Below are 25360 nucleotides of genomic sequence, written 5' to 3'. Positions count from 1 at the left end.
CCCATGAAAATCCTAATGGTATTTTTTACAGAAGTAGAAGATAATCCTAAAATTCCTATGGAACCACAAAAGACAATGAATAGCCAATCAATCTTGAGAAAGAATAACAAAGCCAGAGACATCACACTTTCTGATCTTACAGTATATTATAAAGTTACAATAACAAAAACAGCATGGTACTGGCAAACAACAGTGGAACAGAACAGAGAGTCCAGAAATGAACCCACACATATACAGTCAACTGATCTTTTTTTTTTCTTTCTTTCTTTCCATGGAATCTTGGTTCACCCAGGCTAGAGTGGAGTGGTGCAATCACAGCTCACTACAGCCTTGATCTCCTGGGCTCAAGTGATCCACTCTGAAGCTTTGTCACCAGAAAGTACATTTAATTATTTCAACCCATGAGAGTACTCTGTACAGCCCAGTGCTGTACGAGGGACACAACAACGAACAAGACAGACATGGGCCCTGTCATCACGAAGGTCACACAACAGAAGGGTCAGGATTAAACAAGGAAAATCAATACGGAATGGTGGAAGAATTCAAGACTGGAAGCAGGAGGACAATCAGTGCTGCTGCGACAGATGACAGCCTCGGCTGGGATAGTGGCTGCTGGGCTGAGAAGAGTAGAAGATTAAAAAGATCCAGAGGAAGTAAAATCAACAGGGGTTGGCCATCAGGTAAGAGTCAAAGATTATGTTAAGGTTTCTACATTGGGGAAACAAAATGCAATGGTTTGGGGAGAGACAGGATGAGTTCACTTGTGGAAATGTTGGGTTTGTCTTGCTTGTAGGATATAAGAAGGCTCTATCTAGCAGACAGCTGGACGTATGAGTCTGCATTTTTACAGATCTGCAATGTAGACTGTGAGCTGGAAGGTAGTCAGAAACAAAAACCATGGAAGAGGGTATGGTTGCTTAGGGAGAACAGAACCCAGGATAGAAACTTTGAAGTCCAAGAGTCTGAAAAAGGCAGAAGAAGAGATCAGAGGAGAAAACTAGCAGAGTGGGGGTCACAAAACCAGATCCTTTCCTGTTAAGGTACCACTATAGACCGTTTTCCTAAAGGCAGTTTCTCTGGATTCTTTGGGCATTTTTAGTCTTACAAACTGAAAGACAGTCGTATAAATAAAAATGTTTACAGACATCTTATAATATGGCTTTCTATAAATCAAAATCAATATGTGCTTGTAGTATACACTAAAAAATAAAAAATAATAACTGTAAAGGAAGTTTAGAAATAAGTGATATCAGGTAATAACATGCTTTCATGACATAATATTATGGGTATCTTTAAACCCATAATAAAGAAACTTAAGGTAAAACTATATATCTATCATCTATATTTTTAAAATATAATACGTTATCTTTGTATATGCAATACAATTTATAAAGTATTTTTTTACCATAATCCTATTTAATTCTTACATAAAACTCATAATGTAGGTTAAGAGGAATTTTTATCCCCCTTCTGCCAATGAAGAAAATGATGCTCAGAGAGGTAATGAGACTTTCCTAAAACCTCAGCCTAGAGACTGGCAGAGCTCTTTCAATTACAGCACGATGTTCTGATATAGTTCAATATTAGATAGGCGGAAAGATTTCCCACCCTATAAATTTCAAGTAAGTGTGAGGGGGTATGTATATGAGAGAGTGAGAGGGAGAACAAGTGAGTGAGATACAGAGAAATGAACAAGGAATGAGAACTCTTTACTTTCATGGGGCTGGGTGTATAAAGATCCTTTTCCCAGGGGATGACTCTAGACTGAGTACAGGAAGCAGTGGACTCACCTAATCTGCTACATCTAATCTCCTCTGGTGATACAGGCCGCAGCTTTCTTTCTGCTTTAATTTCTTCTAATATTCTTTCATGGAGGCTCCGTGGCCGTGGTGGAGTTGGTTTCAGTTTTCTGGCTGAGACCTTGAAAGTAAGAAAAATGGCTAAAGACTTCAGTAATTAAGTAATTTTTACAGAAGTCTAGTAATACAGTACAGTATTATAAATTATATTTCATTGACTGGAACACTGCTTGATAAAAGACTACTTTCAAGTCATTAAATATTAAGGTTCCTAAAGCAATAGGGAGATTACTGGATATCAGAGTGATTTGGTTATACATTCTCAAATTGTATTTTATTGCTTACAGAAGGGGTCTTGCTCTGTTGCCCAGGCTGGAGTGCAGTGGTGCAATCTCAGCTCACTGCAACCTCTGACTCCCGGGTTCAAGCGATTCTCGTGCCTCAGCCTCCTGAGTAGCTGGGATTACAGGCATGTGCCAACATGCCTGGCTAATTTTTGAATTTTTAGTAGAGATGGGGTTTCACCAAGTTGGTCAGGCTGGTCTCGGTCTCCTGATCTCAAGTGATCCACCCTCCTCAGTCTCCCAAAGTGCTGGGATTACAGGCATGAGCCGCTGCACCTGGCTACACTTTGAACGTCTAAGCTCAAGGGGTCCTTCTGCCTGAGCCTCCCAAGTGGTTGGGATTCCAGGCGCATGCCACTGAGCCTGGCTTGCTCAACTAATTTTAAGCAGTTATAATTATGTTCCCTATATGCTAGCGTGATAGGTAATCAGTTGCAATGTAGGCTATTACTACTGTTGTTTTTTTTTGTGTTTTTGTTTTGTTTTGTTTTTTGTTTTTGAGACAGGGTCTTGCTCTGTCACCCAGGCTGGAGTGCAGTGGCACGATCATGGCTCACTGTGGTCTTGACCTCCTATGCTGAAGTGATCCTTCTACCTCAGCCTCCTGAGTAGCTGGGACAACAAGTGTATGCCACTGCACACGGCTAATTTTTTTTTTCTTTAATTTCTTTGTAGAGAGAGGGTCTCTCTATGTTGCCCAGGCTGGTTTTGAATTCCTGGGCCCAAGCAATCTTCCCATCCTGGCCTTCCAAAGTGTGGGGGTTACAGGTGTGAGCCAACTCCCAAGTGCTGTGAACACCCCGCTCTACTGTTTTTAAAACTAACATTTTTTAGTAACCACCCATAACCTTCTTAGATTGTTATTATCTTCATTTTATAATTGAGGAAATAAAGGCTCTGGGAGGCTGATTAGCTCCCTCAGAGATATGTGGCTGCTAAATTGTGGAGCCAGTGTTCAAGTCCAGGTTCACCTGGTCCATGCTCCTTCTATTCTACCATGACCACTCTGGCCTGGGAGACACAGTGAGACTGTGTCTCAAAAACAAAAATAATATAATTTACAGCTGGGCTTCATCTTCAGAGTAAAAAGCTCAGAGAAAAAACCTCGGCCGGGCATGGTGGCTCACGCCTGTAATCCCAGCACTTTGGGAGGCCAAGGTGGGCGGATCACGAGGTCAGGAAATCGAGATCATCCTGGCTAACATGGTGAAACCCCGTCTCTACTAAAAAAAAAAAATACAAAAAAAATTAGCCGGGCATGGTGGCAGGCGCCTGTAGTCCCAGCTACTCGGTAGGCTGAGGCAGGAGAATGGTGTGAATCCGGGAGGTGGAGCTTGCAGTGAGCCGAGATCGCGCCACTGCACTCCAGCCTGGGCGACAGAGTGAGACTCCGTCTCAAAAAAAAAAAAAAAAACCCCATCTCTACTGAAAATACAAAAAAATTAGCCAGGCGTGGTGGCAGGTGTCTGTAGTCCCAGCTACTCAGGAGGCTGAGGCAGAAGAACGGCGTGAACCCAGGAGGCGTAGCTTGCAGTGAGCCGAGATTGCATCACCGCACTCCAGCCTGGGCGACAAAGTGAGACTCTGTCTCAAAACAAAAACAAACAAACAAAAAAAAACTCCTAGGTAGCCCTCTTTGCCTTCTTTAAAAAAGATTTATAAAAAGGATCATTAATTATGCTTTAGTTGTATACAAACTGAGAAATACTATTCACTTTCTAGTTACTTTATGTACACTGTTTTGAGAGGCTTTGGTGAGCACTGGCTATTGAGCTGGGTAAAAAAGAAATAAGGAACAGAAGAAACACAAACCAATGTTCCAACAGATTAGAATATTCTGAGTCTATGGTTGCTAGAAAGAACTCTGTTAACAGAGGAACATGATAATTAACATAGAAATGGATGTACAGCAGGTGGATTTATTATAAAATATGTCAATATGACAATTTAATCAAGGAGGGGTAGGTTGCATCCTATAGTAAACTGGAAGGACAATCCATAACGGGACTATCCAGTAATATATTTAGCTGTTATCTAGGAGGTATATGGCCAGATTTTGCACCATGACCCAGGTTGTTTTGAGTAAAAGTATCCTAAGACAGCCTTGTATTAAATAATTTTAAGATTTTTCAGTGACTTAAGAATATAATTTACAAGGCCAGCTGTGGTGGCTCATGTCTGTAATCCCAACACTTCAGGAGGCTGAAGTGGGAGGACTGCTTGAGGCCAGGAGTTTGAGACCAGCGTGGGCAACATGGCAAAACCCCATCTCCACAAAAAATTTAAAAAGTTAGCCTGGGCATGGTGGTGCACACCTGTGGTCCCAGCTACTTGGGAGGCTGAGGTGGGTGGATCACTTGAGTCCCAGGGGTCACTCCAGCCTGGGTGACACAGTGAAACTCTGTCTCAAAAACAAAAAACATAATTTACAGCTGGGCTTCATCTTCAGAGTAAAAAGCTCAGAGGAAAAACCACCTAGGAAAGCTGAGTTCTAGAGATGACACCCTAGAGTAGAATAATTCATTATGATATCTCCAATCTAGAGAACTATGTCGAATTACATACTGGATTTAAAGGAGGTCTGGATCTGATGAAGTCGAGGATGATTTCATGAGCACTCTTTTTTAACCGAGGGGGAATATCACCATTCACCTAAAAGGAGACAAAAAGCAGAAGATTCATGTGACTATATAAGACTATCATGAATTTCTGGGTATAGCTGTTATCTCAAATATGCCATAAAATTAGTGAAGTGTAATTACCAAGGATACATTTCAAATCAATAAAGTGGGGAGTAAATGGCTGAGTGATTCAGAGGAAAGACTGTGAAACTGAAGAAAATCCAAGTTTACTTTAATTCTATCACTTTGTGAAATTTCAACAAAAAGTTTCTAAAATTATGAATGTAAATGGAATAAATAATACTTGAACTTATTAAGTATTTTATGATTAAAAAAACTTTTTACCTCTTATTTTCCTCCTTGTAAAAAAACCTAGGTAGGCCGGGAGCAGTGGCTCACGCATGTAATCCCAGCACTTTGGGAGGCCGAGGCAGGCGGAACCCCTGAGGTCGGGAGTTAGAGACCAGCCTGGCCAACATGGTGAAACCCTGTCTCTACTAAAAATACAAAAATTAGGCTGGGTGTGGTGGCTCACGTCTGTAATCCCAGCACTTCGGGAGGCCGAGACGGGCTGATCACAAGGTCAGGAGATCGAGACCATCTTGGCTAACACGGTGAAACCCCGTCTCTACTAAAAATACAAAAAACTAGCCGGGCGTGGTGGCGGGCACCTGTAGTCCCAGCTACTCACGAGGCTGAGGCAGAAGAATGGCATGAACCCAGGAGGCGGAGCTTGCAGTGAGCTGAGATCACATCACTGCACTCCAGTCTGGGTATCAAAGCGAGACTCCGTCTCAAAAAAAAGAAAAATAAATAAATAAAAATAAAAATAAAAAAATACAAAAATTAGCCAGGCCTGGTAGCAGGCGCCTGTAATTCCAGCTACTTGAGAAGCTGAGGCAGGAGACTCGCTTGAACCTAGGAGGAGGAGGTTGCAGTGAGCCGAGATCACGCTATTGCACTCCAGCCTAGGCAACAGAGCAAGACTCCGTCGCAAAACAACAACAACAACAAAACAAACAACAACAAAAAAACCCCACAAAAACCTAGGTAATGGAAAAAAACCAGGGATAAGATTCACATTTTGTGAATAAAACTAAAGCACAGAGCAGAAGATATCTGCCTCCATCCACAAAACTTTCAAGTAGAAAAGCTATTGTGGAGGACCAGTCTGTCTCTGATTCTACTCTAATGTCCTCTCTTTTTAAAGCAATGTGTTAAAAACAATTTTTTTTAGAAATTTTTTTTTAAACCCAGAAAACCACAAGAAGCAACAACTTAAATTCCCATCCTGACCACTTAGAAGGCACAGTCATGACCAGTTTGTCCTGTTTGTTTCCTGGTCTTGTTTGACAAAATAGAACCTCAATGGCCACTCCTATGCCCTGTCCCTTCCCCAGACGTGACCACATATTGAGTTCAGTGTGTGGCAAGCCTGCTGGGGCCTACTCAACATCCACTCTCCTCTTCCTCCCTATGCTGGTCCTCCCTCTCCTCCAGTCCTGAATGAGGGCAGGACGGCCCAGAGCAAGCTTCAGGAATAACTGCTGCTGCTTGAGCCAAGCCAGGCATATGACTGCTAGTTTAAGGAGGGTGATCGAGAAACAGAACCAGTGGTCTAACCTGGCATCACCCACTACTTGTGGATTTCATATTATGTAGATTAAAAAAAAACCTTGTTTCATAAAACAGTTTAATCAGACTTTTCTATTACTCACTAGTCTACTCCTGAATAACATGTATCTTTCTGGCTAATTTTCACATGCTTTCTTTGTATCCTAGGAGCAGGAATGAGAATGGATTAACTGAGGCCAACACTATACGTTCCATTCCCAAAACAAGCACATTAACTGTAGTCTCCTCAGTAGTCAGAAGCTGTATCCTGGGTCCCAATTACAGATGTGGGACAATGCTCCTGAGGGAGGCAGCAGGCCATTATGGACCTAAGTCAGTACGGGTGGAGGAAGCTCCCTTATCCAAATGCTTGGGACCAGAGTGTTTCAGATTTTTGAATATTTACATTATACTTATCAAAAAATCTGAAATGTTCCAATGAGAATGTCTTTTGAGTATCATACTGGCCCTCAAAAAGTTTGCTGGAGCACTTCAGATGTCCAGGTTTGTGACGCTAAACCTGTATAAGGATAAGTGGTTGTGTGAAAACCATTTTGCTGCTGGGTCAGTTAAATTATTTTCCTGTAAGTAAACAAGCTCTCTGAAGCAAAATGAGAAATGATTCCTGGATGAACACAAATAGTAGATGCTTAAATAAATAAGATCAGTTATAGAAATTTGGTATTATTTTTGAGCAACAATGCCTTAAACAAGCAAAAAACTTTTTTGTACTTTACTTAGTAGAGATGGGGTTTCACCATGTTGGCCAGGCTGGTCTTGAACTCCTGACCTCAGGTGATCCATCCACCTCGGCCTCCTAAAGTGCTAGGATTTCAGGTGTGAGTCTGGGTGCCCGGCCCAACAAAAAACTTCTAATACATAAAATGATCTCCTCTGAAAAATTTAAAACGTCTACCCTGTACTCAATCTTGTTTCTGAAATAATTTTCTTTTTTTGCGACACGGTCTTGTTCTATGACCCAGGTTGGAGTGCAGTGGCGTGATCACAGCTCACTGCCGTCTTGACCTCCCAGGCTCAAGCGATCCCTCCACCTCAGCCTCCTGAGTAGCTGCGACTACAGGTGTGAACCACCATCCCCAGCTAGTTTTTAATTTTTTGTAGAATTGGGGGTCTATGTTGCCTAGGCTGGTCTTGAATGTTCAGGCTCAAGCGATCCTAGCACTTGGCCTCCCAGTGTTGGGATTACAGGTGTAATCCCAACTGCACCCTGCCTATTTATTTATTTATTTATTTATTTATTTTTATGGATATGGGGTCTCACTAAGTTGCCCAGGCTGCTCTCAAACTCCTGGGCTCAAGCAATCTTCCTGCCTTGGCCTCCCATAAAGTGTTGGATTGCAGGCATGAGCCACTGTGTCTGGCCTTTTATTTTTATCTTAAATAAAACAGAACCATTAATGATGACATAAGACCACAGCTAATAATCTACAAAACCAACTTATAGTTTAGTGATTGATATTGGTCCCCTAATGAAATTTCAAGAAGTGTGAGGTTAGGGCCAAACATCCTTCTTTGCATGTTGATACCTAGTTGTCCCAATATCAATTGGTGAAGAGACCTATTCTTTCTCTATTTAATGGTCTCGGCACCCTTGTTGTAAATGGATTGAACATAGGTGTATGAGTTTGTTTTTGTACTCTGAATTCTGTTTTTTATATCCTACACTGTTTTGACTACTAAAGCTTTGTTGTAAGTTGTAAAATGGGGATGTGTGAGTCCACCAACTTTTTCTTTTTCAAGATTGTTTTGATTATTTGGGATTCCTTGAGATTCTGTAAGAATTTCAGAATCGATTTTTCCATTTCTGCCAAAAAAAAAAGTCACTGGAATTCTGACAGAGAATAATGTTTGACCCTTACCTTGCACCATATATATAAATTAACTAAAAAAAAGATCAAAGACTTAAATATAAGAGCTAAAACTATTTATAAGTGTCTCAGGTGAGAACATAAGGGAAAATATTCATGAACTGGATTTGGTAATGAATTCCTAGATATGACACCAAAATCACAAGCAACAGAAGGAAAAATAGATAAATTGTATTTCAGCAAAATTAAAACCTTTTGTGCATCAAAGGACACTATCAAGAGAGTGAAAAGACAGTCTGCAGAATGGGTGTTTTTCTATACTTGCAAATTATCTGTCAGGGGTCCACCATCCAGAATATATAAAGAACTCTTGCAACTTAACAGCAGAAATACAAACAATCCAATTAAAAAATGAGTACAACACAGCCATAAAAAAAGAATGAAATCATGTCCTTTGCAGCAACATGGATGGAGCTGGAGGCCATTATCCTAAGTGAGCTAACTCAGAAACAGAAAACCAAATACTGCATATTCTCACTTATAAGTGGAAGCTAATAATGGGTACACATGGACGCAAAGATGGAAATAGTAGACACTGGAGAACTCCAAAAGTGGGGAGGTTGGGAGGGGGGTCAGGGTTGAAAAGTTACCTATCAGGTACAATGTTCACTATTTAAGTGATAGGTACGCTACAAACCCAATCTCTACCAGCATGCAACATACCTATGTAACAAACAGGCACATGCACACCCGCATCTAAATTAAAATGTAAAAAAATGAATACAAAATCTGAACAGACATTTCTCCAAAGATATACAAATGGTCCACAAGCACATGAAAACATATATGACATTGTGAATCATCAGGGAAATGCAAATCAAAACCACAATGAGACATCATATCACACTGTTAGGGGAGTTACAATTAAAAACAAAATGAACAATAGCAAGTGTTGGCAAGGATGGGAGAAACTGGGCCCCTCATGCATTGCTGGTGGGAATATTAATTGGTGCAATTGCTGTGGAACACAGTTTGGTAGTTTCTCAATAAGCCAAACATAGAATTACTATATGATCCAGCCACTCCACTCCCAGGTATATACCCCAAATAACTGAAAACAGGTATTCAAACAAAAATGTGTACACTACTATACACTGCAGCACTACTCATGCTAGCGAAAATGAAAGAATCCAATTGGAAAGAACCCAAATGTCCATTTGGGTCATGAATAAACAAAATATATCTGTATAGCCATAAGAAGGAGTAAAGTAGCTCGCTGGGCACAGTGGCTCACGCCTGTAATCCCAGCACTTTGGGAGGCCAAGGAGGGCAGATCACCTGAGGTCGGGAGTTCGAGACCAGCCTGACCAACATGGAGAAACCCTGTCTCTACTAAAAATACAAAATTAGCTGGGTGTGGTGGTGCATGCCTGTAAACCCAGCTACTTGGGAGGTGGAGGCAGGAGAATGGCTTGAACCCCGGAGGCGGAGGTTGCAGTGAGCTGAGATCACGCCATTGCACTCCAGCCAGGGCAACAACAGTGAAACTCCGTTTCAAAAAAAAAAAAAAAAAGAAAGAAAGAAAAAAAAAAGAAGGAGCAAAGTACCTCAGCATGCTACAATATGAATGAACCTTGAAACATTATGCTAAGTCAAAGCCAGACACCAAAGGTCATATATGATGAGGCAATATGCATGAAATATCCAGAATAGGTAAGTTCACGGAGACAGAAAGCATATTTGTGGTTACCAGGGGATAAGGGGAGAGAAGAATGGGAGTGATGCTTCATGGATACAGGGTTTATATAATAAATGGGTACATGGGTATATATAATAAAAAAGAAAACTGGAAGAAAAAAGTCAGACTTTTTTTGTTTGTTTTTGAGAGAGAGTCTCGCTCTGCCGTCACGCTGGAGTACCAGTGGCGCGATCTCAGCTAACTGCGACTGCCGCCTCCCGGGTTCAAGCAATTCTCCTACCTCAGCCTCCCGAGTGGCCGGGACTACAGGCACATGCCACCACACCCAGCTAATTTTTGTAGTTTTAATAGAGACGGGGTTTGATCATGGTGGCCAGGATGGTCTCAATCTCTTGACCTCGTGTTCCGCACGCCTCGGCCTCCCAAAGTGTTGGGATTAGTGAGCCATGGTGCCTGGCCCAGGTGTGGTGGCTCATGCCTATAATCCTAGCACTTTGGAAGGCTGAGGCAAGTGGACTGCTTGAGCCCAGGAGTTCAAGACCAGCCTGGGCAACATAGCAAGAACCTGCCTCTACAAAAAATTAAAAGGAATTGCCATATGTGGTGGTGCACACTTGTAGTCCCAGCTACTCAGGAAGCTGAGATGGGCGGATTGCTTGAGCTGGGGGGGTTAAGACTGTGGTGAGCCGTGATCATGCCACTGCACTCCAGCCCAGGCAACAGAGCAAGACCCTGTGTCAATCAACAAATAAATGTCTTTTATTTACCACAGGAGAAACATAATTATTTATGCTAGCAAACATTTTCCATTTTGGATGCACAGTTCTTTGTCATTCTGTCTATCACACACCATTACTTCCCTAAGCCTCACCTAGGGTGCTTATACAGATTCCTAGACTCTAGCTGAGAACTGTTAAATCAGCAACTTCGAAAGGAACCTATAATTCTTAGTATCAAACAGGTTGACTACTATTTAGCACAATTATTTTTTCTGATAAAAAGAGAAAGATTCTTGCAATGTAAAACTCTGCTAAAAACTAAGAAAAACAAAAAACAAAAAAGATTTAGCAATATCAAAGATGACAGGTAAAATACATTAATGATAAATCAAATAGAAATGTTAATTATCTACTAAGACTTATTTTAACACTGATATGAATTTTTGAATAATTCCTTCTGGATAAGGAGGAAAATCACCTAAGATTAACATTAAGTGCTCCCCCAATCAGAAAGGACAAAGTTCAAATAAGTACACATTTTTGAGAAAGATAACATTACCCAGTATTGGCAATAGGAACGGTCTTGCAAAACTAGTAAAAATGTAAATTCGTACAACCCTTCTGGAGAGAAATCTTGCAAAATATTAAGTACTAAAATTTAAAATATACATTATAAAAGGAGCAATAAAATGTGCATTATATTGATCTATTCATCTCACCAATAAAAATTTAAACCATGGGGATAACTGGGTAAGATATTTGCATTTGGATGTTCATCATAATATGGATTAAAACAATGAAAACTGGAAACCATCAAATATCTATTAATAGGGGGCTGGGTACACAAGCCACGGCACACACATACAAGGAAATACCCCATGTGGGTGGGGTGCGGTGGCTCATGCCTGTAATCCCAGCACTTTGGGAGGCTGAGATGGGTGGATCACCTGAGGTTAGGAGTTCGAGACCAGCGTGGCTAACCTGATGAAACCACATCTCTACTAAAAATACAAAAAAGTAGCTGGGCGTGGTGGCAGGCACCTGTAATCCCAGCTACCTGGGAGGCTGAGGTAGGAGAATGGCGTGAACCCAGGAGGCGGAGCTTGCAGTGAGCCGAGATTATGCCACGGTACTCCAGCCTGGGCAACAGAGTGAGACTCCGTCTCAAAAAAAAAAAAAGGAAATACCCTGTGTGTTCCTCCAGATGCTATCTAACTTTCATCTTCTTTTAAACATTCTTAAAAGAAACTCATACTGTTTGCTCACTGTCACTACTGCCTCACCTACTACCATAAAATCTGGTTTCTCTCTTTTACTTTAATAAAGGGATCAAATAATTTCCATGTTGCTAAATCTGTTAACCATTTCACAGCGCGCATCTGACCTCTCTGAAACAATGTCTGCTCTTCGCAGCTGTGCCTCCATTTCCCCTGACTTTCCAGCCTTCTCTCTGGCTATGCCTTGTCCGTCTTTATTTTGCCAGATTCCCCTACTCATCCTTCAGCGCCGAGGCTGCACGGGTTCGGTCCTGAGTTGTCTTTTCTTCTCACCTTTCCAGTTTCCTGCATTCTGTTCTATCCTCTAATGATGGCGAGTTGTTTTTGTTGTTCTCATGTGTCAGATCCCATTGTGTCAGATCCCATTGTTTCTTGATCTTTGGATATGTTGGGTTTTTTTCCCCCTACTTAGCTGCTTCCCTACAGGTTATCAGTGGCTGCCAAAATACTGGAAGCTTTGGGAGAACAGAGACTGTAATATGTCCTTCCAGAGTCAGAATAAGGTCTAGCACATAGAAAGTCCTTAACACATATATGTTAAATTAAAATAAAATTAAGAAATACAAACAGCTAGCACAGATTTTTAAATGTTTAAAAGCATGAAATAAATGTAGATGTTAAGAATGAAAGAATATTTTCTTTCAGTTAAAATGGTCAGCCCCAAAAGACACCCAGTTTGTGCAAGGATGTGAAGCAATGGGCAAAACTATTCTGTTATAAATAATCATCGTCACAGTATTTCTGAGGGCAACTAGGGAATATGTACAGAGCACAGAGCACTGGGGTCAGAGAGAATGAGGCTGACCCTCAGCTCTGCCTTGTAACCAGCTGTCTGAACTTGGGAAGTTACTACTGAGCATCTTTAAATTTCAGTTTCCTCATCTGTAAAGTAAATCAGATTTGATGAAAAGTAAATAAATATAATATTTAGTTGAAATGTTTAGCTTATTAAAATTAACAAGCAGCTCAAATAGCCACTTAAACCAATTTACTATAAAACCAAGTGACGTGGCTGGGCATGGTGGCTCACGCCTGTAATCCTAGCACTTTGGGAGGCTGAGGTGGGCAGATCACCTAAGGTCAGGAGTTCGAGACCAGCCTGGGCAACATGGTGAAGCCCTGTCTCTACTAAAAATACGAAAATTAGCCAGGTGTGGTGGCATGCGCCTGTAATCCTAGCTATTTGGGAGGCCGAGGCACGAGAATCACTTGAACCTGGGAGGTGGAGGTTGCAGTGAGCCAAGATCACGCCACTGCACTTCAGCCTCGGCAAAAAGAGTGAGACTCTGTCTCAAAAATAAAAAACAAAAAACCAAGTGATGTTTCATAAGAACCTTCTAACATAAAATAACTTTGATTAAATTTCCTCAAAAATGTGGGTAGAATTCATTAATCCATCCTGTAACTATTTAGTGAGCACAGTATTCAGTATTTGGTTGCATGTCAGGCCCATGTTCTTGTCAAAGGGAATAAACAATGAAAATAACTAAGTTATTGTCTTTGTAAGGGAGACAGACAATAAATCCGGAAATACACTGCAATGTCAGCTAGTGAAACACGAGAGTAAAGAGATGGAGAAGACTTTTCTAATGTGGGAAAACTTGAGCACAGGCCTGAAAAGTAAAGAGGCAAATTATGTGGCTATGAGGGAGAGGAGAGCTCCTGAGAGAAGGAATATCCAAGGCAAACGCTCTGTTACAGGATCACACTAGGCACTGCTGAGACACCGGCAGAGATCAGGGTGGCTAACAAGCAGAACCCTGCAGGGAAGCGTAGAAGATGAGGTCTGAGAGGTAACCTGGATCCAGCCGTGTGGGCTGTGCCGGCCATGGTAAGGACATGGAGTTTCTTCTGAGGGTAATGAAGAGCCAGTGGAAGGTTCTGAGTAGAGCAATGACATGATCATATTTTTTACTTAAGAGGCCTACTTGGTTGTTTTTGGGAAAAATAGATTGAAAGGGGCAAGGGTGAAAGCAGGAAGGCCACTTAGAGGTTACTGTCATAGTCTGATGAGAGATGATGGTGGCTTGGAAAAGAAGATATTTTGGCCAAGTGCCGTGGCTCATGCCTATAATCCCAGCACTTTGGGAGGCGGAGGCAGGTGGATCACTTGAGCTCTGTGAGGAATTAAAGACCAGCCTGGGCAACATGGCAAAACTCCATCTCTACAAAAAATACAAAAAACACTAGCTGGGCATGGTGGCACACACCTGTCGTCCCAGATACTCAGGAGGCTGAGGTGGGAGGATCACTGGAATCTGGGAAGTCGAGGCTACAGTAGAGCTGTGATCATGCCATTGCACTTTAGCCTGGGTGACAGAGCAAGACCCTGTCTCAAAAAAAAAAAAACCTCTCAATTGGAGATGGAGAGAAGTGGTCAGAATCAGGATATATTTTAAAGGGAGAGCTGTCAGAATTTGCTAATGAACTAGATGTTCCACATCTAGGAACTTAAGGATTTCATGGTGGACATTTAAAAAGATTTACATACAAGGATACACAAAATATGTTGCTTATAAAGCGACACAAGGTGATTTGTTTAATAAACTCCGGAATAGCCATAAGCTAGAAACGATATAGCCATTTAGAAATGATAATGTTGAATATATAATGACATGGAAAAAATAATCATGATATGTTAAGCAAAACAACCAGTAATAAAACAAAGCATTCTATATTAACTCACTTTGTCCAGATAAAGTGTATAGAAACAAGGCTAAAGGTTATTGATCAACATGTTAACAAAATTTCTCTCTGGGTTATGGAATTATATGTTTGTAACTTTCCTTCTTTAAGCTTAATGTACTTTCCAAATTTTCTACAATGATCAAGTATTACTTGTATAAAACTAAATAATTTTTAAAATTTAATATTAAAACTATTTTCAACAAATGCAATTATGGATGAATAACCATTTGAGTCCATTAATGGTTTTTGGTTTTTCTTTTTTGAGACAGGGTCTCATTCTGTCGCCCAGGCTGGAGTGCAGTGGCTCGATCTTGGGTCACTGCAACCGCCACTTCCTGGGTTTCAGCGATTCTTCTGCCTCAGCCTCCCGAGCAGCTGGAACTACAGGTGTGCACCACCACACCCAACTAATTTTTGTATTTTTTGGTACAGACAGGGATTCACCATGTTGGTCAAGCTGGTCTTGAACTCCTGACCTCAGATGATCCACCTGCCTCGACCTCCCAAAGTGCTGGGATTACAGGAGTGAGCCACACGCCCAGCCTGACAGTTTGGTTACTTACCATCACTTTTCGCAAGGTGTATCTTTTGCAGCGAATGTCATCCATTAACATCTCATAAGGGGTGAGCTGATATTCAATGGGCAAAGGGTTGTACTGCCGCTCTTGGACTTTCTTAAGTTTTACCCCATTCCTCAAATCCCTCATCACCTGTACCCAGAATCGTGCCTGAAAGAACCAAGGATAGAGAGACATCAATGAATAAATGTACTAGTTTCTTCTAAACAGCTAGTCATACAGAATAAATGAAGAGCTTGGATTACAAAACAATGAGTAAACCAACAAAAAACTATTTTAAAAATTAGATTTTGGGTACAAAAAGATGGGTGGAAAGCAAGTAGAGAATCCACAGGCTCTACCTGCTGAGGCACATGGGTTTAAACCTAAGCTCCACCACTGTGGTAGGCTTCATTAAGGGCTCAGGTTCTTCATGCTTTCCTGTGTCTATGCCGTTATGTGACTCTGCTCACTAAAGGGGATTATATTTCCCACACCCTGACTTTGGGTTTGGCTATATGATTTGCTTGGCCACTGGAATAGTGGTGGGTGTGATAAGACCAAGGGCTTCAAAAGCATATGTACAATGGGCTTGTCCCTTGTGTTTCTATTATGGCCATGAGAATGTCAAGCCTGCGTTAGCCTGTGGTCCCGGGATAAAGATGAGATACCTGTAAAGTGGAGCTACCATAGGGATCTGGAGACCCATGAGCTAGTAAGTGCTTTTGCTTTATGCGGCTGTGATTTTGTAGTGGTTAGTTACATGGTATTACTGTGACCACAGCTGACTGAGATACGGCCACTTGCCAGCTATTTGACAAGGAGCAAGTTGCTGCACCTTTCTGAGCTGTAGTTTCCTCATCAATAAAGGAAGTGGTACTTTATTACTTGTTGAGAAGATCAGAATCAGTAGATGGTGTTCTATACATAGAAAATACTAAAAAAGGCTGGGTGCAATGGGTCACACCTGTAATCCCAGCACTTTTGGAGGCCAAGGAGGGTGGATCACCTGAGGTCAGGAGTTCGAGACCAGCCTGACCAATATGGTGAAACCCTGTCTCTACTAAAAATTCAAAAATTAGCTGGGTGTGGTGGTGTGTGCCTGTAATTGCAGCCACTCAGGAGGCTGAGGTAGGAGGATTGCTTGAACCCGGGAAGTAGAGGTTGCAGTGAGCCCAGATCGCACCACTGTACTCCAGCTTGGGCGACAGAGTGAGACTCTGTCTCAAAAAATAAAAAAAAATAAAAAAATACAAAATCTATTTATATTTGTATTATACTTTAACTTTTTCGTTCTCCTGCCTATAATGTGTCAAAGTCTCTACTTGAGTGAAGTCCCTCACAATATTTAGCTAAAAACCTGTAACTTGTTAAAATTAACAAGTGACATGGCTGAGCGCAGTGGCTCATGCCTGTAATCCCAGCACTCTGGGAGGCTGATGTGGACAGATCACGAGGTCAGAAGATCGAGACCATCCTGGCTAACATGGTGAAACCCCGTCTCTACTAAAAATACAAAAAATTAGCTGGGTGTGGTGGCACGTGCCTGCAGTCCCAGCTACTCAGGAGGCTGAGGCAGGAGAATCGCTTGAACCTGGGAGGCGGAGGTTGCAGTGAGCCGAGATAGTGCCACTGCACTCCAGCCTGACGACAGAATGAGATTCCATCTCAAAAAAATAAAAAATAAAAAAAAAATAAAGTGACACAATAGTTACTTAAATATATTTGCTGTAAAATCAAGTGATATATTTCATAAGAATCTTCTATGTAAAATAACTGATTAAATTTCTCAAAACATCCTCAATAACGATTCATAATTTTAAAAAAATGTTGGGTTTGGACAATAAGAAGCTACCAAAAAATATAAAAACCATACCATTTCCCATCCTCTTGTTCCAAAAAGGATTTGAGGTACTTATGGTGTATAATTAGATGCCTCCTAAAATATTCATATTTAAAAAGATTCTTAGATTCTGCCATTAAAGATGTTCTAAAATAATATCCCTAAAATATCCATATTTCTCTCAGGAATGCTTTTGTCCCAGCTTCCACATTTCTCTTATTCATTCCTTTAAGATGCAGTTCAAATATCATCTCATCTTTTAAAACTCTCCCTTAGGGCTTTAAATTAGGAGACAGGAGACAGTTACCCACATTAGAAAGTTTTGCTATAATTTATAAAAGGATTCAAACACATTTGGTTTTTTTTTTTTTTTTTGAGACAGAGTCTTGCTCTTGTCGCCCCATGTTGGAGTGCAATGGTGCAATCTTGGCTCACTGCAATTTCTGCCTCCCGGGTTCAAGCGATTCTCCTGCCTCAGCCTCCTGAGTAGCTGGGATTACAGGTGCCCACCACTACACCAAGCTAATTTTTTGTATTTTCAGTAGACACGGGTTTCGTCATGTTGGCCAGGCTGGTCTTGAACTCCTGACCTCAAGTGATTCAGCCGCCTTGGCCTCCCAAAGTGCTGAGATTACAGGCGTGAGGCCCTGTGCCTGGCCCACACTTTGTTATATAGTCGGTTTTGTGTGCATGATTGTTTGGTTAAAAAATTTTACATACTACTTTTCAGAAATTAAAGTCACAGTTATTATATAAAATAACAGACAACTGTCATCACATGCATTCCTGGAGATTATAATTTATCCCTTATCCCATTAGGGAAATTCTGAAACTACAATCTGCTAGTAAAGACATTCTAATTCTCTCTTAACTCTTTGCTCTTTTCATTCTAATCTTTCTAGGTAATTCACTTAGTGGTCTTAGTGGTCTTATGAGGAGGAAGCTGGTGATCTACGCAAATATAACTCCCTCTGGAGTTAGTGCTTCTCTTGTCAGGGATGACACTAGTTTTCAAATGAAGGTGGCTTACAGTAAGAAATTAAATTTTTACTTTAAGTTTATACTAGCTGTTTGCTAAGTTCTGAACACTGGAAGTTATTTATCTGGTTTCAGTGGCTGGGAAAACCAATTTAAAATTTATTGGCCAAGATGATATACACTTAGAACAACACTATCCAAGTATTCTTCATAAAGGAAAATCAATAATCAATTTTATTCTAAAATGACAAATAATACCACCTTTTAAGACAATGTAGGCAAGTATTTTTGTTTTGTCTTGAATGTTACAAATATCTTGAAGATATCTATCAATAAATTAAGAATATTGCAAACAAGAAACAACCCAAATGACCAGCAACAGATGAAGAGATGAACTGCGATATATCCACACAATGGAATACTTCTCAATACTCTACAGATACAGACAGCAACATGGATGAAATCTCAAAACAATTATGAAGAGTGAAAGAAGCCAAACCAAAAACAGTACATACCAGCTGGGTGCGGAGGCTCATACCTGTAATCCCAGCACTTTGGGAGGCCAAGGCGGGCAGATCACCAGGTAGGTCAGGAGTACGAGACTAGCCTGACCAACATGGTGAAACCCTGTCTCTACTAAAAATACAAAAATTAGCTGGGCGTGGTGGTGCACACCTGTAATCCCACCTACTCAGGAGGCTGAGGCAGGAGAATTGCTTGAACCCAGGAGGCGGAGGTTGCAGTGAGCCGAGATCACGCCACTGCACTCCAGCCTGGGGCGACAGAGCAAGACTCCATCTAAAAAAAAAAAATAAACCCAAAAAAACAGTATATACCATATGATTACATTTATATAAAATTCTAGAAAGTGCAAACTAATCTATAGTCACAGAAAGCAGATGACTAATTGCCTAGAAACTGGGGAGGAGGGAGGCAGGAGGTAGGATCATAAAAAGGTATGAGGAAACTTTGGGTGTGATAAATAGGCTCATTATTTTGATTGTGGTGATGGTTTCATGGGTAAATATATATATGTACAAAATATATGTCAAAATTTATCAAGTTATGCATTTTAAATATGTGCAGCTTATTGTATATCTATTATATCTCAATAAAAGTTAGAAAATAATGTGACAAACAATTAAAACCTAATATGGTCAAAAGCAACCCATTCATATGATAATGGCATGATTTATCTAGCATTCTTAACCTAAAAAGTCAGAATCCTAAAATGTGCCTTCCCCCAATACCTGGACTTCAACAATCTTCTTTTTTTTTTTTTGAGACAGAGTCTCCCTCTGTCGCCCAGGCTGGAGTGCAATGGTGCGATCTCGGCTCACCCCAACCTCCGCCTCCCAGGTTCAAGCTATTCTCCTGCCTCAGCCTCCCGAGTGGGTGGGATTATAGGTGCGCACCACCACGCCTGGCTAATTTTTGTATTTTTTAGTGGGATAGCTGGCCATGTTGGCCAGGCTGGTCTCGAACTCCTGACTTCAGGTGATCCGCCCACCTCAGCCTCCCAAAGTGCTGGGATTACAGGTGTGAGCCACCACGCCTGTCCTTGGACTTCCACAATCTAACACACTCCACAACATTCACTGTCTGTACCCAAGACTGTCATGCCTACCAACTCTAAGTTTTATATGACAACAGGGATTTTTGGAGTCACTAGGATTTAGTACTATGCCTGAAAAACTGTAGATATTCATGTGTCACATGAATAAACCACATTATCTGTTTTACAAATCTGTCTTCTGTTTTAGACTGAGTTTTACTGGGAGAGAGAGCCCATATTGTTTATTCTGCATGCCCGGAGTCCTCACACAGATAACTGTTCACTGGATAAATAAATGTACAATGCTGTTAGTTTCACACTTAATTCTGAAAACATAGCTTAAACTTTAATTTATACACAAGAATATGTTAAGGCAGGGGTTTGCAACCCCCGGTCCACTGACTGGTACTGATCTGTGGCCTGTTAGGAACTGAGAGGCACAGCAAATGAGTGGTGGATGAGCAAGCGTTATGCCTGAGCTCTGTCTCCTGTAAGATCAGCAGCGGCATTAGATTCTCAAAGGAGCACAAACCCTACTGTGAACTGCACATGTGAGGGATCTAGGTTGTATGCTCCTTACGAGAATCTAATGCCTGATGATCTGAGGTGGAACAGTTTCATCTTGAAACCACCCCTCCACCCCCAATCCTTGACATTGTCTTCCACAAAACCAGTCTCTGGTACCAAAAAGGTTGGGGACTGCTGTGTTAAGGTATTAACATAATTGGAAATATTAATATTTTAAAACACTAAAATTCTCAGAGACATTGGGGGTGGTTTTAAAAAAACCAGAAAGCTTTTTTAAATGGGGAATAGATATTTCCTCAAATGTAAGACTAAGCATTCAAATTTGCATATCAATTCATACTACAGTCCTTAATGACGAGTATTTTATTTTTTATTTTTTTGAGACAGGGTCTCACTCTATTGACCAGGCTGGAGTGCAGTGGTGTGATCACAGTTCACTGCAGCCTCAACCTCCTGGGCTCATGTGATCCTTCTAACTCAGCCTCCCAAGCAGCTGGAACCACAGGCACATGCCACCAGCCCGGCTAATTTTATTATTATTATTTTTTAATATTAATAAAAATCCTCCTATTTTAATGATAGGGTCTCACTATGTTGTCCAGGCTGGTCTTGAATTCCTAAGCTCCAGCAATCTTCCTGCCTTGGCCTCCCCAAGTGCTGGGATTACAGATGTGAGCTACCATGCCTGGCCAATAACTAGCATTTTAAAAAATATTATAAGGTTGGGCAAGGTGGCCCATGCCTGTAATCCCAGCACTTTGAGAGGCCCAGGTGGGAGGATCACATAAGGTCAGGAGTTTGAGACCAGCCTGGCCAACATGGTGAAACCCCGTCTCTACTAAAAATACAAAATTAGCCAGGCGTGGTGGCACATGCTTGTAGTCCTGGCTACTTGGGAGGCTGAGGCAGGAGAATCACTTGAACCCAGGAGGCGGGGGTTGCAGTACCCGGGAGGTGGGGGTTGCAGTGAGCTGAGATCGCACCATTGCACTGCAGCCTGAGCAACAGAACGAGACTCTGTCTCAAAAAAAAAAAAATTATACTATTTCTTAGACAGTAAACAGACCAGAAAGCATTTCCAGCTCTTACCCAGTCAGCGTTTTTCAGCTCTTCCAAGTCTGTGCTAGATTCATCGCTCTTTTCCATTTCTTGAATCTTCTTAAGATTCTACAGGTTAAAATAATACAGGCATAAAAATTTCATTAAGTTACCTTCTCAAATTAAAATTCCTAACATATCTTCAGATAAGACATATATTCAAGTATCAGCGAAGGAGATGGTACAGAATCTATTGCTCTGTAAACTCTAGGGCCAATTAAAATGGAACCCTGAGAATCCATTTTACTGAGGATGGACTGAGATTGCTCACTCTAATTTCCTTTCAGGCCCTGCCAACCCAACTTTCTTCTTTTTTTTTTTTAACTTAAGCTCTCCTCTTTTCATCTCTACTACAAATCCATTACTCTAAACACCATCATATTTTGCCTGGGCTTCTGAAGCAATCTGATCCCGGATGCTCTCCTTTCCTCACCCCATGGCTGGTCTCTTTCATTGTCTACTTTCATTCTTCCTTTCAGATATCACACTCAACAGAATCATCGATTCTTCAGAGAAGCCTTCCCTTCCTCCCTGAATAAGTCAAAATCCTCCTATTTTAAAATTTTATAGCACCATTATACCTCTAACAGCTCTTATCAACATTGTAATTTTACACATATTAGTGCCTTCCCTCTAGACTTCATGAGGCAGAATCCCATCTTCAGAGGCCACACAAGCACTGGCACTTGCTGATGCTCAATATATATTTATCAAGTAATTTGATGAGTACATTTTAATTGATAAAAATGCCTCAAACTGCATCAATTCAACACTTGCAACTTTCAGAAAATCTTGGTTGCTAAAATATATTCACATATTAATTCTAAATTTATGATACAGCAATTCTACTTACAGTAATTCAACCCTAATATATTTACTTTTTGCTGAGCTATGTGCCTGCCTGCACTTAAACTGAGTTTTAAAAAAATTTTTTCCCTAATCCCCACGTTGATCAAAAGACTGTTTAAATGCACTGTATGAAATCTAGCTTGTTTTATATGAGAATAATGAATACTTAACTTGATTTATTTATTTATTTATTTATTTATTTGAGGTGGAGTTTTGCTCTTGTTGCCCAGGCTGGAGTGCAATGGTGCAATCTCAGCTCACTATAACCTCTACCTCCCGGATTCAAGTGATTCTCCTGCCTCAGCCTCCCGAGTAGCTAGGAGTACAGGCATGCGCCACCACACCTGGCTAATTTTGTATTTTTAGTACAGACAGGGTTTCTCCATGTCGGTCAGGCTGTTCTCAAACTCCTGACCTCAGGTGATCCACCCGCCTTGGCCTCCCAAAGATCTGGGATAACAGGCATAAGCCACTGCTCCCGGTCTGAAATATTTATTTTTAAGATTTATTTATTTATTTATTTATTTATTTATTTATTTATTTATTCATTTTTAGAGACAGGGTCTTCCTCTGTTGCTCAGGCTGGAGTGCAGTGATGCAATTACAGCTCACTGCAGCCTCTACTTCCTGGGGCTCCAGTAATTCTCCCAGCTTAGCCTCCGAAGTAACTGGCACTACAGGTGTGCACCCCTATGCCTGGCTAATTTTTGTATTTTCTACAGATAGGGTCTCACTATATTGCCTGGGCTGGTGTCGAACTCGTCAGCTTGCGATCCCCTTGCCTCAGCCTCCCAAAGGGCTGGGATTATAGCCTTGAGTCACCACACCGTACCTCATCTCCTACTATTTCTTCCCACTCCAGCCTTATGGTATGTACACTGGCTGCCACCTTCTTCCTAGAATGCTTTACATCTCAAATATCCAGACTGAATCACCTCACATCTGTTACACACTTGTGCAAACGTCACCTTCTCAACGGGGTCTATCTTGACCAAATTCCAAGCCCCATCCCCAGCTATTAGCAGTTACTCTAGTTTACGTCTTTTTCCATAGCTCTTCCTACCTTTTAGTGGTCTACAGGATGTACTTATTTCATATGTTTACTGTCTACCACCTCCTGCTGGATTCAGACTTTAGGAAAGAAGAATTTTTTTTTTTTTTTTTTTTGTATTTTGTTCACTGACGGGATTCACAAATCTCCAGAATAGCCTTGCATAGAATAGGTGCTTAGTAAATATTTCTTCATTAAGTAGATTAAGACACTTTCAACCATGCATGTTTAAATACTTAAACCTATTTAATAGCCCTTACCAAGTCAACTTTAGTAAGAGGAAGCTCAATCAGAGGGAGTAATATTCAGAGAAAAATCTATGTTCTCCTCTAAATTCAGAATCCCCTAGGGAAGTTGGGGAGAGGTATCTTATCTGCCACACAGAAACACATGCTCTGCGTTTTAGGAAAATAAATCTTCAACCCAGGCTCACATTACATTTAAGTGTCTCATTCAGCCAATAGGTGGATGAATAAATAGGTAAAATAAAATAAAGAAGAAAAAGAAATGCATTTCTAATACCATACAGAAGAAAAGAAGTAATTATAGTATTAAACAGATCAACAAGATTCAACCAGCATCAAATAAGCTGGTTTGGAACCTTAGCGCCTGAGAAAATCAAGTATGCATAAATGGACCAACCTTCTAACAACCCTCCTTTCCTTAGACATAATGGAATGTGGGGTGGGGCTGACGCATGCCCACTTGGAAACACGTTATTTCTGCCATATTCTCCCTTGTCACCCAAAGGCTGATCCCACAGAAGCAATATACTGCTTACCCAGGAGCTTATAAACCATAAAAATATGAAAAAAGCTGAAATCATGATGAATAAACTCATCTTTATAAGCCCATACTTTTTTCTCTTTTTTTTTAATTCCAGACCAGGTGCAGTGACTCATGCCTATGATCCCAATATTTGGGGAAGCTAAGGCATGAGGACTGCTTGAGGCCAGGAGTTGAAGACCAACCTGGGCAACACAGTAAGACCTTGTCTCTCCAAAAAAACCAAAAAATTAGCCGGGTGTGGTGGCGCTTGCCTGTAGTCCCAGCTACTCAGGAGGCTGAGGTAGGACAATCACTTCAGCCTGGGAGGTTGCGGCTACAAGTGAGCTAAGATCACACCACTGCACTCCAACCTGGGCGACAGAGAGAAACCCTGTCTCAAAAAAATAAAACAAAATATTAATAAAACAACAGATAAACATGACACATTTTCCTGGAATTAATGTAATGAAAGCTGAGGTAAGCTGCCCTCTGTTTCAGGAATATCCTCTTCCACTAGTGGCTAGAGATGTCTACTAAAGGCTCACTACTTAACCCTCCTCAGGAACTGCCCTTTAGCCAAAGGAAGCTGCTTTGTCAAAGTTACATCCTCCCTAGAGTAACCTATATCCAGTCACTGGTCTGTGAGGAAGTACAAAGATCAGGCCTCCTTGCTTCAATTTGGGACATCTCTGAAGAACCACCCCCAGCTGCTGAGCTCCCTGTGGGATCGGCTGAGGCCTCTGCTGCATCTGCATCACATTTCAACATTTCCCTCTGCTCAATCCTGCTTTCCTTACCCCTTATAGGTGTTCCCAAAAGCATGCCCCAATAAAACCTCCTGAATTCAAATTTTACCCCTAGTAGTCTCCCAGGGAAATCCTAGGGGAGCTTAATCCACAGCATGAAACATTAAAAAAAATTACAACAGACATCTCAGACAAAACTTACATGAATTTCAAAGGTAAAATCCACTATTTCAAAGATATTTTAACTTGCACTAGACAAGCAAGTCTTCAGTGGACAGCATTAATTTTGTTGAGAAACCCTCCCTGCTCCTTCCTCTGATACAGATCCTTCTGTTGAGAAATGCATCCCATACGGTTTGAGCAGGGCTGACCCAGTACCTCACTGGCTATTTACAAGCGTAAAAACATGACCTAGACCAGCCAGCACAGCCTATCTCCTGGCCACTGTGACTGGTTACTGAGTGGGTATATGACTCCAAATCTTCCTCTAAGACTTTTTTGCCCCAATTAACAGAAAAGATTTGCTGCCAGAGTTCTAAATTGATAGAGTGTGAGAATAGGGCTGCAGACGGTAGTAAGAGACTGTCCTGGAAAGGGTTGGAGAGGAAAGGGAGGGAGCATGCCAGCCCTAATTACAGCCTTTGAGATTCTGGATCCAACTATGCCTAAAACTAGCTGTACCCTTAGACTTCCTAATTATGTGAGCCAATACATCTCTCCCCCACTCTGCCCATGCTTATTTGAGTGGGTTTCTGTCATCTACAACTGAAAGTTACGATTTAATATGTCCTTAATAG

The 25360-nt window shown here is 41.2% G+C and overlaps 1 protein-coding gene across 6 annotated transcripts in view; it reads right to left on the bottom strand.

Annotated features, from left to right (window-relative positions):
- SPIRE1 (spire type actin nucleation factor 1) overlaps nt 1-25360 on the bottom strand; it is a 213354-nt gene that overhangs the window by 44751 nt on the left and 143243 nt on the right. For all 6 annotated transcript variants that reach the window (XM_031003592.3, XM_031003593.3, XM_055368418.2 and 3 more), the window contains 4 exons: nt 21141-21218; nt 15154-15318; nt 4709-4795; nt 1791-1920 (listed from right to left, as the gene is read on the bottom strand). In XM_031003592.3, the coding sequence (XP_030859452.1) occupies nt 1791-1920; nt 4709-4795; nt 15154-15318; nt 21141-21218 (460 nt within the window). The remainder of the gene's footprint in view (nt 1-1790; nt 1921-4708; nt 4796-15153; nt 15319-21140; nt 21219-25360) is intronic.

Source organism: Gorilla gorilla, chromosome 17, assembly GCF_029281585.2.
Source record: "Gorilla gorilla gorilla isolate KB3781 chromosome 17, NHGRI_mGorGor1-v2.1_pri, whole genome shotgun sequence".
NCBI lineage: Eukaryota > Metazoa > Chordata > Mammalia > Primates > Hominidae > Gorilla > Gorilla gorilla.
This window is presented reverse-complemented; position numbering and strand designations above follow the sequence as displayed.